This window comes from Physeter macrocephalus, chromosome 5, assembly GCF_002837175.3.
Source record: "Physeter macrocephalus isolate SW-GA chromosome 5, ASM283717v5, whole genome shotgun sequence".
Classification (NCBI taxonomy): Eukaryota; Metazoa; Chordata; class Mammalia; order Artiodactyla; family Physeteridae; genus Physeter; species Physeter macrocephalus.
Genome location: NC_041218.1, coordinates 22,626,717 through 22,638,161, shown reverse-complemented (window position 1 = coordinate 22,638,161; position 11,445 = coordinate 22,626,717). Strand labels below are relative to the sequence as shown.

The window sequence follows — 11,445 nt, the reverse complement described above, 5'->3', positions numbered from 1 at the left end:
CCAGAATGGGGCTCATGTGTGGGAATGCATGTGGCATGTCTGCCTTTTCAAGCTGTGGCAGAAGTGATTTAGTTCCTGCAGGTCTCACTGGAAACGTGTGGGTAGTTGGACTAGATGACCCTTAAACTCCCCTGCATTCCAAGGTCCTGTGAAGCTGTATCCAAGTGGCGTCTGTTTTAATTAGACCACCCTGAGCTCAACTCGTCAGTGGGGTGATTTGTTCATACCTTAGGAGCAAGCAGCAGCCACAGCTGCTAACCAAATGCCTGGCACCCCGCGGTGGTGAGGAATTCAGCTTGTACAATAGTGTAGCTGGTTGGATCCATTCATCTACAAAAGCAATAACCCTGAGTACAAACTAGAATAATCCTGGTGGCCAGTGTTGTCCCAAATCAATGTTGCAGCCAGGCAAAGCAAATTTCTATAGAGCAAAGTATGGCCTCCCACTCCTAATTAAATTGGAAGAAAACAATTGGGTTAAATGGAATCATTTACTGAAGATAAAGAACAAACACCAATCCCAGGGCATTTTATTAATTGAAGTGTATCAGGAAGACTTTGCCTTTAGAGACAGAAGTAGTTTACTTCTCACTGCCCCATCCTTTCTAGCATCTCCTGCTACATTGTCTCCTCTTCCACTCACCACCACTCTTTATCGTTAACAAAATTTCTCAAACATAAGGCTCTCCTCTCCTTCCCCATACCCTCCACAGCTCCTAGAATTTGGCTTCCCTCCCTTGGCTTGGTGATTCTGGTGGCTGTGATATCACACTTAGTGGCTAGCACCACAGCACATAGCATATATCTCAACTTTTTTTCAAAGCAAGAATCTACATTCCGTTTCTTCCAAATCTCTTAAGGTGTGACTGTCAAGCAGGGGGTTCCTCCCACTGAAATTGCTGGGAAGTGGATGGGGGGGGTGGCTTGGTAGCTTCCCAAATAGGGGGGCTGGGGTAAGGATGGCAGCCTCTCCCTGTATCAGCCAGATGAAGTATCACAATGCATCCATCTCCATTGACTTAAAATCTGTGTCTTTTTCACATAAAATAGCCTGAAGATCAAACGATTTTTTCTTTTTTTTTTTTTAAGGGCCCATTGGGGAATTTTCATCTTGGAGGTTTTGAATAATTTTTAATTTTCTAAAATTGAGGTATAGTTGATTTACAGTATATATTAGTTTCACGTATACAACATAGTGATTCAAAATTTTTATACATTATACTCCATTTTTTTATTTTAATTTTTTTTTGCTACCAAACATTCTAGAAAACAAAAAGAATGAGGCTGACTGTACATATAGTACACATAAAGTTATACATATATAAGTTTATGAGGCAAGGTTAAATGGTGTTTCAGTCTTTACAGAAGGATGATCTAAAGATTTTATGACACTTCCTTCAAGTTATCTTTTGGGAACCATTTCCCTTCAATATATGTAGATAAGCTGAAACCCACTGTGATGGCTCAGTTTGGGCAAGTAAAAAAACCAAAACTGATCTTACTGTTTCATAAAGACTGATAAGTGAAAAAATATTAAGTTAGCAAGGCAATATATCATTTAAAAAAAATTGAATTACTTAGGCTTCAAGGGTAGAATTGCTTAATTTAAAATAAACTGTACTCCCTGATAGCAGAGACCACTTGATTTGGCATTCAATCTCCAAAACCATCAACAGTACTTGACATACAGATACCCAATAAATATTTGTTGAATGAATGTTCTCCACATATACTAGAGAACTTATACATTTTATAATCTTTATTTTGTAGGCTTGCAAGTCGTTTTGAATTTCCCTGAGTTGTAGTTTAGAAAGTAAGGCTCTGAACAAGTAAGAGTCTTAAGAAAGCTGAAAAGACAGGAGTAAAGCACCAGAATGAAAATTCCATGAGGGCAGGGATTGTGCTGTTTTGCTCAGCACTCAATTTCTACTGGTTGGCCAAGTACATGACACATAGTAGGCACTTAATAAATGCTTGTTAAATGGAAACATGGAAGTCATTAACATTTCTTTTTCTATTTTCAACTACAGGAAGAACTTTCCAGTTTGCAGATACATATTTTTACAAATCTATGGGTAAAAAAGTTTTATTTTATAAATAAAATCATAAAGCTAAAAGAAACAAAAATTTTAGAAAATAATGTGGTGTATATGAAAAAGTATTAATAACCTTGAGGGGAAAAAAGCTCTTATAAGTAAAAGGGGTTTAAAAAAAAGACTAACATTTCAAAAGAAAAATAGGCAATTCCCAAAAGAAAAAAACACAAAAAGCCAATAAATGAAAGATACTGATTCTCTGAGTGATTTTTTTTTGTACATTAAAGAAAAATATATTATTTTTCTCCCAGCAGATTGACAAAGAATAAGAAGACTGACAACTCAGTATTATCAAGAGTATGAAGAAATGAGACCTGTCATATACTGCTGGTGGGAGGATAAATTTACACCACCTTCCTGGAGGGGAATTTGGCAATATAAATAAAAAATTTCAACGTATTGACACTTTGACCCAGTAAGTCCACTTGGAGGAATTTATTTTATAAAAATATTTTGAGAAGTTCAAATAAACATATGTACAAGGTTGTAATAATAAAAAGTTAAATTAAAAGGAAAAGAACCTAGATAGATACCAGTATTGATATGGCTATTACCCATTTACACAATGGAATATCGGGAAGCCATTGTAGTCTGTGTTGATATGGAAAAATGGTCACAATATACTGGGAAAAAGAAGCTGGTCACATGATGGAAATATTCTAAAACAGGATTGTGGTGATGCTTTCTCAACTCTGTAAATTTACTAAAAATCACTGAATTGTATCCTTAAAATGGGTGAATTTTATGGCATGTAATTTATATTTCCATACAGTTGTTTAAAAAAAAGCAGGCTACAACATAGTATATTGAGTATGAATCTCATTTTTGTTTGAAAAACGCACACCCACTCTGCCTGGAAGTAGACATTCCCCAATAATAATAATTGTGGTTACCCCAGGCAGCGGTGGTGTTTTTCCTCTTTATACTTTTCTGAATTTCTTGCAATGAGTTTGTATAATCAGGGAGGTTAAAAAAAGCTATTTCAAACACACCAGATTACCTGTGGGTAAAGTTATCTAAGATCAACTTAATATCAAAATCAAACATCTAAATGGCCATCTTAATTTGTGCCCAGATTCTTTTTCATAATTTGTCTAAACTCATTTCTTCTGCTGTTGCCCAGAACAAGGTCTTATTTTTGGAAAAGTTTATACTCCAGATAGAGCTGGAAGCAAGTGTTTCTACCAAGGGCAGGTAACTAATGTCTCTTGGTTGGGGGCCCTTCCCTAAGCACTCTGTGGTAGCTCAGAGGACAACTCCCAAGAGCCCTTGCTGCTCACATTCAGTTCCCGCAGCAATCAGGGGAATTGATTATGCTAATGCCTATTCTCTGGGACTTTTCAAAAATCTTTATTTTTAAATGAACTCATTTTACTTTGTTCTTAGAGCATTATCTATGGTTCTCAGTGTGGCCCGTGGGCCATTCGTGGACCATAAGAATCCTTTGGGTGGTCTTTTGAATTAACACTAAGATATGCATGTCTAGCTTTCTGGCTTTGGCCTGAAGTTAAAATTGAAATGTCATTGAATACCATCCAGATATGACCTCACTGGTCCCTCATCCAGTACAGGGCTATTCATCATCTCAGCAATTGTTTTGCAAGGGCAAGTGGGACTAGGTGGATTTGAAGATGCAGACAGATTCTTGCTCTAAGGGCTCTAAGGACAGAAACATCATTCTGTGAACACACTACGACCCAGATGCTCCTTACAGGAAACTGATATGACCAACCAAAACATTCAATTGGCCAGATGAAGGAAGAGCTCTGAGAAAGCAGCACAGAGCACCCGTCAAATCTGAAAAACTGTCAAAGGGTAATGAATTCTCCCCAAAGCTTTCAGGATCCACATTAATTTGGCAACTCAAATTGTGAGCATCATCTAACGACCCCAGAGGTGAAGACTGCCAAATGTTTACTGCCAAACTAAAAGAAGAAAATTAAAGTCTTCTGCTTAACTACAGTGGTGTTCGGCTACATTTTTAGAAGATTGCGGTGGAATGAGAGCTCTGCTAACATGGACTGAGGCACAGAGGTTTGCTGCTGCTTCCTCCCATGAAGCCCAGGCCTGCGGCCATGAGCCAATTCACACAATTTATGTTTCAGCCTAAATCAGAAACATCACCGCAAAGGAAAGAGAAATTCAGACACAAATCATATCAATATGGTTTTATTGGATAGTTCAACCACCAGGAAAACAGCCTACTTTTTCTCTACAATCTAATGAAAAGTTTGTAACTCCCATTCCTTAAGTGATACCTCATTAAGAAACAAATCTCAGAAACCCTGGAGCACCTGTCTTCGAGATAGGTCACCAGACACAGACAGTGGAATGGTCCCAGGAGCAGATGTTTCAGTCCCTGAATTCCTCGCCTTTTGTGCAGGCAGAGGAGGAAAGCTTTCAGTGGAATCTCAGGTGACGAGGAAGAAAGGGAAGCCAATAGCCAAGGGAAAGTTACATTTTTGTTAGTGAATTGGAGGCGTAGCCAGGGAGAGAGTGGCTGTACCCACCCAGAGTGGACAAGCACAGAGCAGAATGGTTTCTCAACCTTCCAGCTCAGTGACACAGGGCAAGTTGCTTAATTTCCATTTGACCCTCAGTCTCCTCACCTGAAAATGGGGGTGCCTACCTTGTAGGGATGTTCTGATAGTCAAATGAGTCAAAATGTAAAATGAAGAATCTAGGGATACTGCCTAACACATAGTAAGCTCTCCATAAATGTTTGCTAACATTATTACCTGGAAATCTTCAAGATTTGAAACAAAAGAGAAAATTAAACCCACTCGCAGATGGGGATGGTGCAGTTGAATTCTGAAGGCTACTTTGAGCTTGAGGGGACCATGGAAACAGGCAGACTGCAGACAGCCAGGCTAATAATAACGGCCCTAACAGCTTCCTGGGTACCTCCTGCAGAGGGTAATCTAAAAATCTCAGAGTCACATACAAAAGTAGGATGTACAGGAGGACGAGGGAGAACAAACTTTCCGGGTCTCCAGAATGGCAGACCAGCGCTGAGTGGCCACCACAATGGGCTTTACATCCCAGACTTCAGTCTTGACAGGTTCAGTTCATTTATTCACACACCCTTATTAAGGGCCACTGTCATGTAGTTGGTGATTTTCACCCTCTGGGAGGTTATAGTCAAAAATAATTTTAAATAATTTTTTAAAAATGTAGTCCATCAGTCAATAGTATTTAATAAGTGACCTCTGTTTGCCACACATTTCACCAGGTGCCTCAGGATGTTTATGCAGGTGAAGAGAATCTGCGTCTGCATTTGGAACAAAGAGGATAAGCATCAGAGAGTGAGACCATAAGGAAATGGGGTGGGGCGGGGAGGGGGGCAATATAGTTTTGTAAGCACATAAAATCATGCACTGAATCCTGTCCTGTCAGAATTCAATGCTGACAAATTGCTACTGTTACATATTTTATGCTATAACTGACCTGTGTGCCAATTTAAGGACGTGGCAATAGCAATTTCAATAATTACCGCAACTTTAGGAAAGTATTACTACCCAAATGTCTTCTGAACACTTTGGAAGCACAATGTGTCCTATTTATTGTTTTTTATAGGAAAAATATATTTTAATCAAAAAATTAATTGAACAGTAGATAAGCATATCATCATGCTCACACAAACTGATATAATATCCACATTTCTGATGTTTCTTGAAAAAAGAAAAAGGAAAGTATTATGGGAGTTAAAACTTTGAAAGAATTGTGAAAAAATAAACGCACATTATAGGCACTGGGAATATTTTGGAACTGGGGAAAGAAAGGTTCTTAATGATTATCTTCAGAGTAGAGCAGGAAGGGAGTCATGGATTTAAATCCAGGTGGACAGAAATTAATTATCCCCCCTAAAAAAGTCGGATAACATAAAAGACAGAATCTACAACCAATTTATAACATGACAGAAACCAAAACCAACACAAGAAAAATTGCCTACATAGTTCTTCCTAGCCTAGGACTCTGATTTCACTTATATTCCACAAGGGAATTAGAGAAAAGAAGGTTTTATTTTGTCCTGTGTTCTTGGTGAGTAGCCTAAAGTCTTATGAATTTTTGTATAATCTCAATAGCATCACAGGAAAAATCCCTCAGCAACTAATGAACACTATTTGTTCTGTTTTAATTCTGATTTACACCCCAAGTCCAATATGATTGTGCTAGTTCTGGTTTTCTGCTAAAGGTAAAAAATAAAATTACTTTTAGGTCATTTGATTCATTCTATGCCTTTCTTTTTACTTTTTTTATAAAGTTTTTTTTTTTGATGTGGACCGTTTTTAAAGTCTTTATTGAATTTGTTACAATATTGCTTCTGTATTATGGGGGTTTTTTGTTTGTTTGAATACGAGGCATGTGGGATTCTTAGCTCCCCAACCAGGGATTGAACCCACACCCTCTGCATTGGAAGGCAAAGTCTTAACCACTGGACTGCCAGGGAGGTCCCCATTCTATGCCTTCCAATAGATTAAACCTGACATTGTAACAGCCCAAGATGTTCTTTTTGTACTCAAATGAGTAATGTTGCCTTCCCCTTCCTCCCTCCACATTTCTTGTTTCCTTGCTTCTCTCCTTCCTTCCCTCTTTTCTTTCTTAAATACAGTAGATAAAGTACTGAACTTATTATTTAGACTTTGGCCATCACCATTGCTCAGATGGAGCAGCAGCTGTACGTTGATAAAGCATTTTCCATCTAGGGGGTCATAAGTTCCCAGGCAAGGGAAGCTCATCAACCCCCAACACTGACAAGAAAGTCCCGCTGTAATGAGTTTAAGGTGGCAATCAGTCCCTGCTGGGCATGAGGAGAAACCCTTCTGCCTAGGGAGCTAAGGTCCCCTGCCCTAATTGGAATGATTTCCTGATTCATTTATACAAAGAAAATATGCATTACTGGGAGACAGAGCAAAAAGAAGTACTCTTTCAGATCACCCCAGTCTCATGTGACTCCCCACAAATCATCTCAACAGAGAGGAAGAGAGAAGTTGGCAGATCTCAGCATATTAACAGCAAACAACAAATTAAGAACTATGTACTTTAATCTTCAACATTCATAATTGCACAAAGTATCACAGATCACTTAGATAATACATGTCAGTTAATCTAACGAAGAAACTAGTAAAGTAGAACTTTCAAAGCAATACCTTGAGCATGTAAAAACTGCAAGTGACATTTAACACACAAAGTGAAGAACCAGAACAGGTCTTTGAGGAGTAGTTATTTAAAATCCTTACCTACAGGCAAAGCGCTATGGAGTAACACATAAATATAGTCAACCTGCCAGATCTCTCAACTAAATGCACTGCAATTCTAATAGGTTCAGCTATACTGACTTTGCACATATACATAGTAGTTTCTAACACTCTAGTGTTGTGTGGTGATGGGAATGCAGAATAGGAAAAAAGGGGGACTACCGTTTACTTTCAAAACAGAATCGAGTGGGGAAATCTAAACTCCTGACTAGTCGACTTGAAAATGGCATAACCAGAACTTTGTCTCAGAGAAAAAAATTTTTTTTTCTTAAAAATTCATATGTGTCCAAAATGGCTGAAAATCTTGTCCATGCTAGGGGAAAGTTGACTATGGAAAAATTTGCATTTTTAAAAATCTATGCTGTAAAGAAAATAAAAAGCCAGAGCATTTTGGCATTAGCAAAAGGCTGAGCTTAGTTCTCAGGCAATAAATTTAAGGGGAAACATGACAGGCTCCTCTTTAAAGCTATGTGTACGTTGGCTGAATTTTATACAAGATTCTTGAATCTTGTGGAAAATTGGGCACAGCTTGACATCTGAACAATGTCCCTGGTTTGTTTGATTTCTAAAGCATCGGAAAATGTTGCACTTTGGAAATCAAGTAGAGAAGAATAAACACACTAAAACAGAACTGGGCTGAATGTGAAAGTTATTTTTCCATATGTCTCTATAAGATATTTATTACCTTTATTTCTCCTACAAACACAGCCCCCCATGCTGGAAATACTGTGATACTTTTTTTTTTTTGGTGGTGAGAAAAATAGTCCTGTTAAGACAAATCTTACCCAGCAGCAATAACCACCTAAGGACAGGCAATTTTCAGCTGGCTTTTCAGAAGCTGGTTGCCATGACAAAGAGCACAATTTATTCCTTAGTCCCTTATCACAGCTACAGATCACAGACCATAAAAATTAACAAGGCTCTTTTTCCTTTTCCTGATGATTTCAGAGTTCCTCATCCTTACCTGAGGTCTTTTGTTCCCCCAATTAAATGGAATGAATGTCAGTCATCTAGCAATTCAATTAATGCTGATTCAAAATTCTGGCCCAAACAAGAATCTATAATCAAAACCTCCTAATCACAGCTCAGTCATGAGAATGAGAAGCAGGGAATTGCACTAATTACTCAATTAGACTAATACTGTATTTTTAAGCAAGGGTTTAAAGGGTTGTCAGCTCTGACAAAGGACTGTGGAGTTGTCCTCACCTTGTGTGCCGGCAGTGGCCCAACCAAAGCCAATGTTTTCAAGTGGCCATAATTTCTACCCATCTAAGATCGATGGGCCCGAGCTGGGTAATGGGAGTTTACAACTAGTAAACCAACCGCAAATGAGGGACGGCTCCAGGGGGCTTCAGTGGCTCTCATCCCGGCCCTGAACAGTGGGCAGGACTTGCCCGTGAAGGCAGCTGAGCACACACATCATCACCTGTGCTGGTTCCAGGAAAACATCTAGTGAGGAGGAGCGCTGAGCACTTGTGAGAGCTACTACTAAATCTTAACTGAGTGATGCTCACAGGTACTGGCTTCCAAACTGAAGACGGAGCCTGCATCGGGTGCTGGGCAAAGAGCTCCTCAGCCAGCGGGTCCACAGCTGGTGGGGGCTGAAAGCTACGAATCGTCTGCACCCCCAGGGACAGCTTAGGCTGCAAAGCCTACCGAGAGCGCCTTCATGAAACCAAGAAGAGTGAGTGAGAAAGAACTGGCTGGGAAGGACACACCAGATGCGCCTGAAGTATTTACAAAACAACGCAGGATATAGACCAAAACAAACTGGACCTTATTTAAAAAAAAAAAAATGAAAGCCTAAAAAAATTAGACTTTTTTCCTACTCAGTTTCAGAGACTTAAATATTCTGTAAACAACAGGGAGGACACTAGAGCCTGTCATGCCTCTGGTTTTTGTAAAAATCCTTCCCGGGTTGGATGTGGGAGAGGAGCTGGAGACAGGAAGCGGGAAGAGGGCCTGACACACGTTGAGGTCCTTCCTCTGCAGCAGCTTCTTAAAATGACCAACTTGGGAACTGCTCAGGGGTTCCGAAAGGAGAGAAAACATTTATTTGACTAAGACAGACAAAGTCTTTACTTCCAGGGTTTGCCTTGCAGGTGGCCACTGCCCAGTGAGCGGGGGTTCTGGTGGCCGGCAGGGCCCCCGGCAGGCAGGTTCTGACCGCTGCGGGCGCCTGGAACCTTGGAGTCTCTTCCAGAAGCATTACCTTGGCTCAGCCGGCCTGAAGGGAGCAAGAAAGCAGGGAGCAGAGCTGCAAAAATGATTCCAGGGACAACCTGCCAAGTACACTTTTAAACTAATGAAGTCTTATGCTACCAACCACTTTTAAGCTAATGAAGTCCTATTCAGCATCTACTTTAGGCTAAAACCTACTCTTCATCCTTGAGATCAATTAGAAGGTGGGGAAGGGGGCAGGGAGGAAGGGAAACCCAGATAGCTTTTCTTTCCTTCTTCTCCATTATCCCAATCAACCTCGTCTCTCCTTCATTCCTTCTCAGTAGAGAAGGGTACAGGAATGGTGAGAGGAAAAAGAGAAAGCAGTGTGCCAAAGGAAAGGCCAGAAGTAGTTTAAAGGTACCCAGAGGCGGCAGAAGGAAGCAGAGCTTTCCGAGAAGGAATCTGAAAGCCTTAGCTTAGCCTCTCAGCTCTGCCTGAGATGCACACTTTATTTGACTGATACCCTCTCTTCTCTTTCTATGTCTGTGTGCAATGCCTAATTCTTACCATAATCTGGGATCACCTCCACTCACCTCCCCTCTCCTCACATAGCACCTGCACCTTCCCCTTCTCCTGCAAATATCTGAAGAATCTGAATGTAAGAGATCAAGCTTCTCATATGATGAGGTTGATGTTCAAAGCTGCAAATCTCAAGTTCTACAGAAAACATTATTTCTAAAGGTCAAAATATCTTACTAGTGCTGTCTGCAGGACCCTGGTCCTCTTCCAGGTAATATTCTATCTTCTTTAGGTCTTCTGGGGTAAATCTCCATTTATTCTCGGCTGCTGGGGGCGGCACTTTCGGGCCGGATCGTTTCCGGGCAGAAGCAGGCGGAAGGGTCTGCTGGCAAGATGCTGGCAGGGAACCCGTAATCAGTCCTTCTGGGAATTTCTGAGCTAAGACTTTTAGACCTAGGTGTGGAAGATCATCAGAAAAAGCCGTGTTAGCACGGTGAGGCCAAGGCAACCTGGAAAGGAGTCCGCATGTCTCCTCAACACAAGGACGGGAAATCTTTCTTAACTGCTTCACCATTAAGTAAATTACACCAGAAAATGTCAGTTGTTATGTGGGATTCTGAGAATTCCACCAGAAATCGTTTAGCTCAAGTCTTCAGCGCATTAAGGCTTTCTTACAGAGCCATAAAGTAACATCATTATTTCAGGAATTAAAAACATGTGCTGATGGAGCTAACGGAAGTTTCACGTATCCTGACTCCTTTCTGCCAGCATGGTTGTCTCTGTTTCCAGAATACTAAGTTCTGAGCTCTGGGAGGGAAAAGGTGATAGGGGTGGAGTTGAAGGAGTGTGAGCCCAAGTATTCGCCTTTTAAGTCCTAAGCAGAACACAGCCCCTCACCTCCGGAAAGCATGAAGAGGTTCTCAAATCCCCGCTCGCACATGGTGGTAGCTGCCTGGCTGGCCAGCCTCTCATCGTCGTCATACAGAATGATGATCTTGCCATGGGCATTTTTCTAAGAAGCAGATGAGTTAAGGTTCGACCACACTGAGCTAATGCTCCTAGACTATACAGAAACCCCTGAGGAAGAAGAGCTGTCAAGGTTTACCTCTCTGAGTTCAAGGAACATCGGATGACCCCCTCTTCAGGGGGTACAGGACTTTTTCCTGTCGTGGAAACCACACAAGCTGGTATCCTTTTCTTCTATGAACTAGTATCACCATGTCCAAGACGGCACTAGTTACACACTGTACACTCTTTGGCTTTTTCATCTGTACAATCCTGGAGAGTAAGTATTACAACCTCCATTTTACAGATGAGGAAACAGAAAAACTTTTATGCCCAACGTATCCACTGCAGTCTTATTTATAATAGTAAAAAAATGGGAACCACCTAAAAGTCCATTCCTTCAA

General features: G+C 40.6%; 1 protein-coding gene across 6 annotated transcripts in view; it reads right to left on the bottom strand.

Moving 5' to 3' along the window:
* Positions 1–3,833: 3,833 nt before the first annotated feature.
* Positions 3,834–11,445, bottom strand: part of CEP41 (centrosomal protein 41) — a 48,764-nt gene continuing 41,152 nt past the window's right edge. For 2 of the 6 annotated variants that reach the window (XM_024130061.3, XM_007109144.4), the window contains 4 exons: positions 10,934–11,048; positions 10,274–10,489; positions 9,437–9,581; positions 3,834–5,367 (listed from right to left, as the gene is read on the bottom strand). In XM_024130061.3, the coding sequence (XP_023985829.1) occupies positions 5,343–5,367; positions 9,437–9,581; positions 10,274–10,489; positions 10,934–11,048 (501 nt within the window). In that variant the 3' untranslated portion in view covers positions 3,834–5,342. Of the gene's footprint in view, positions 5,368–7,242; positions 9,582–10,273; positions 10,490–10,933; positions 11,049–11,445 lie in introns of those variants that run through there. The other 4 variants (XM_007109141.4, XM_024130064.3, XM_007109140.4 and 1 more) reach the window with 3 other exon arrangements.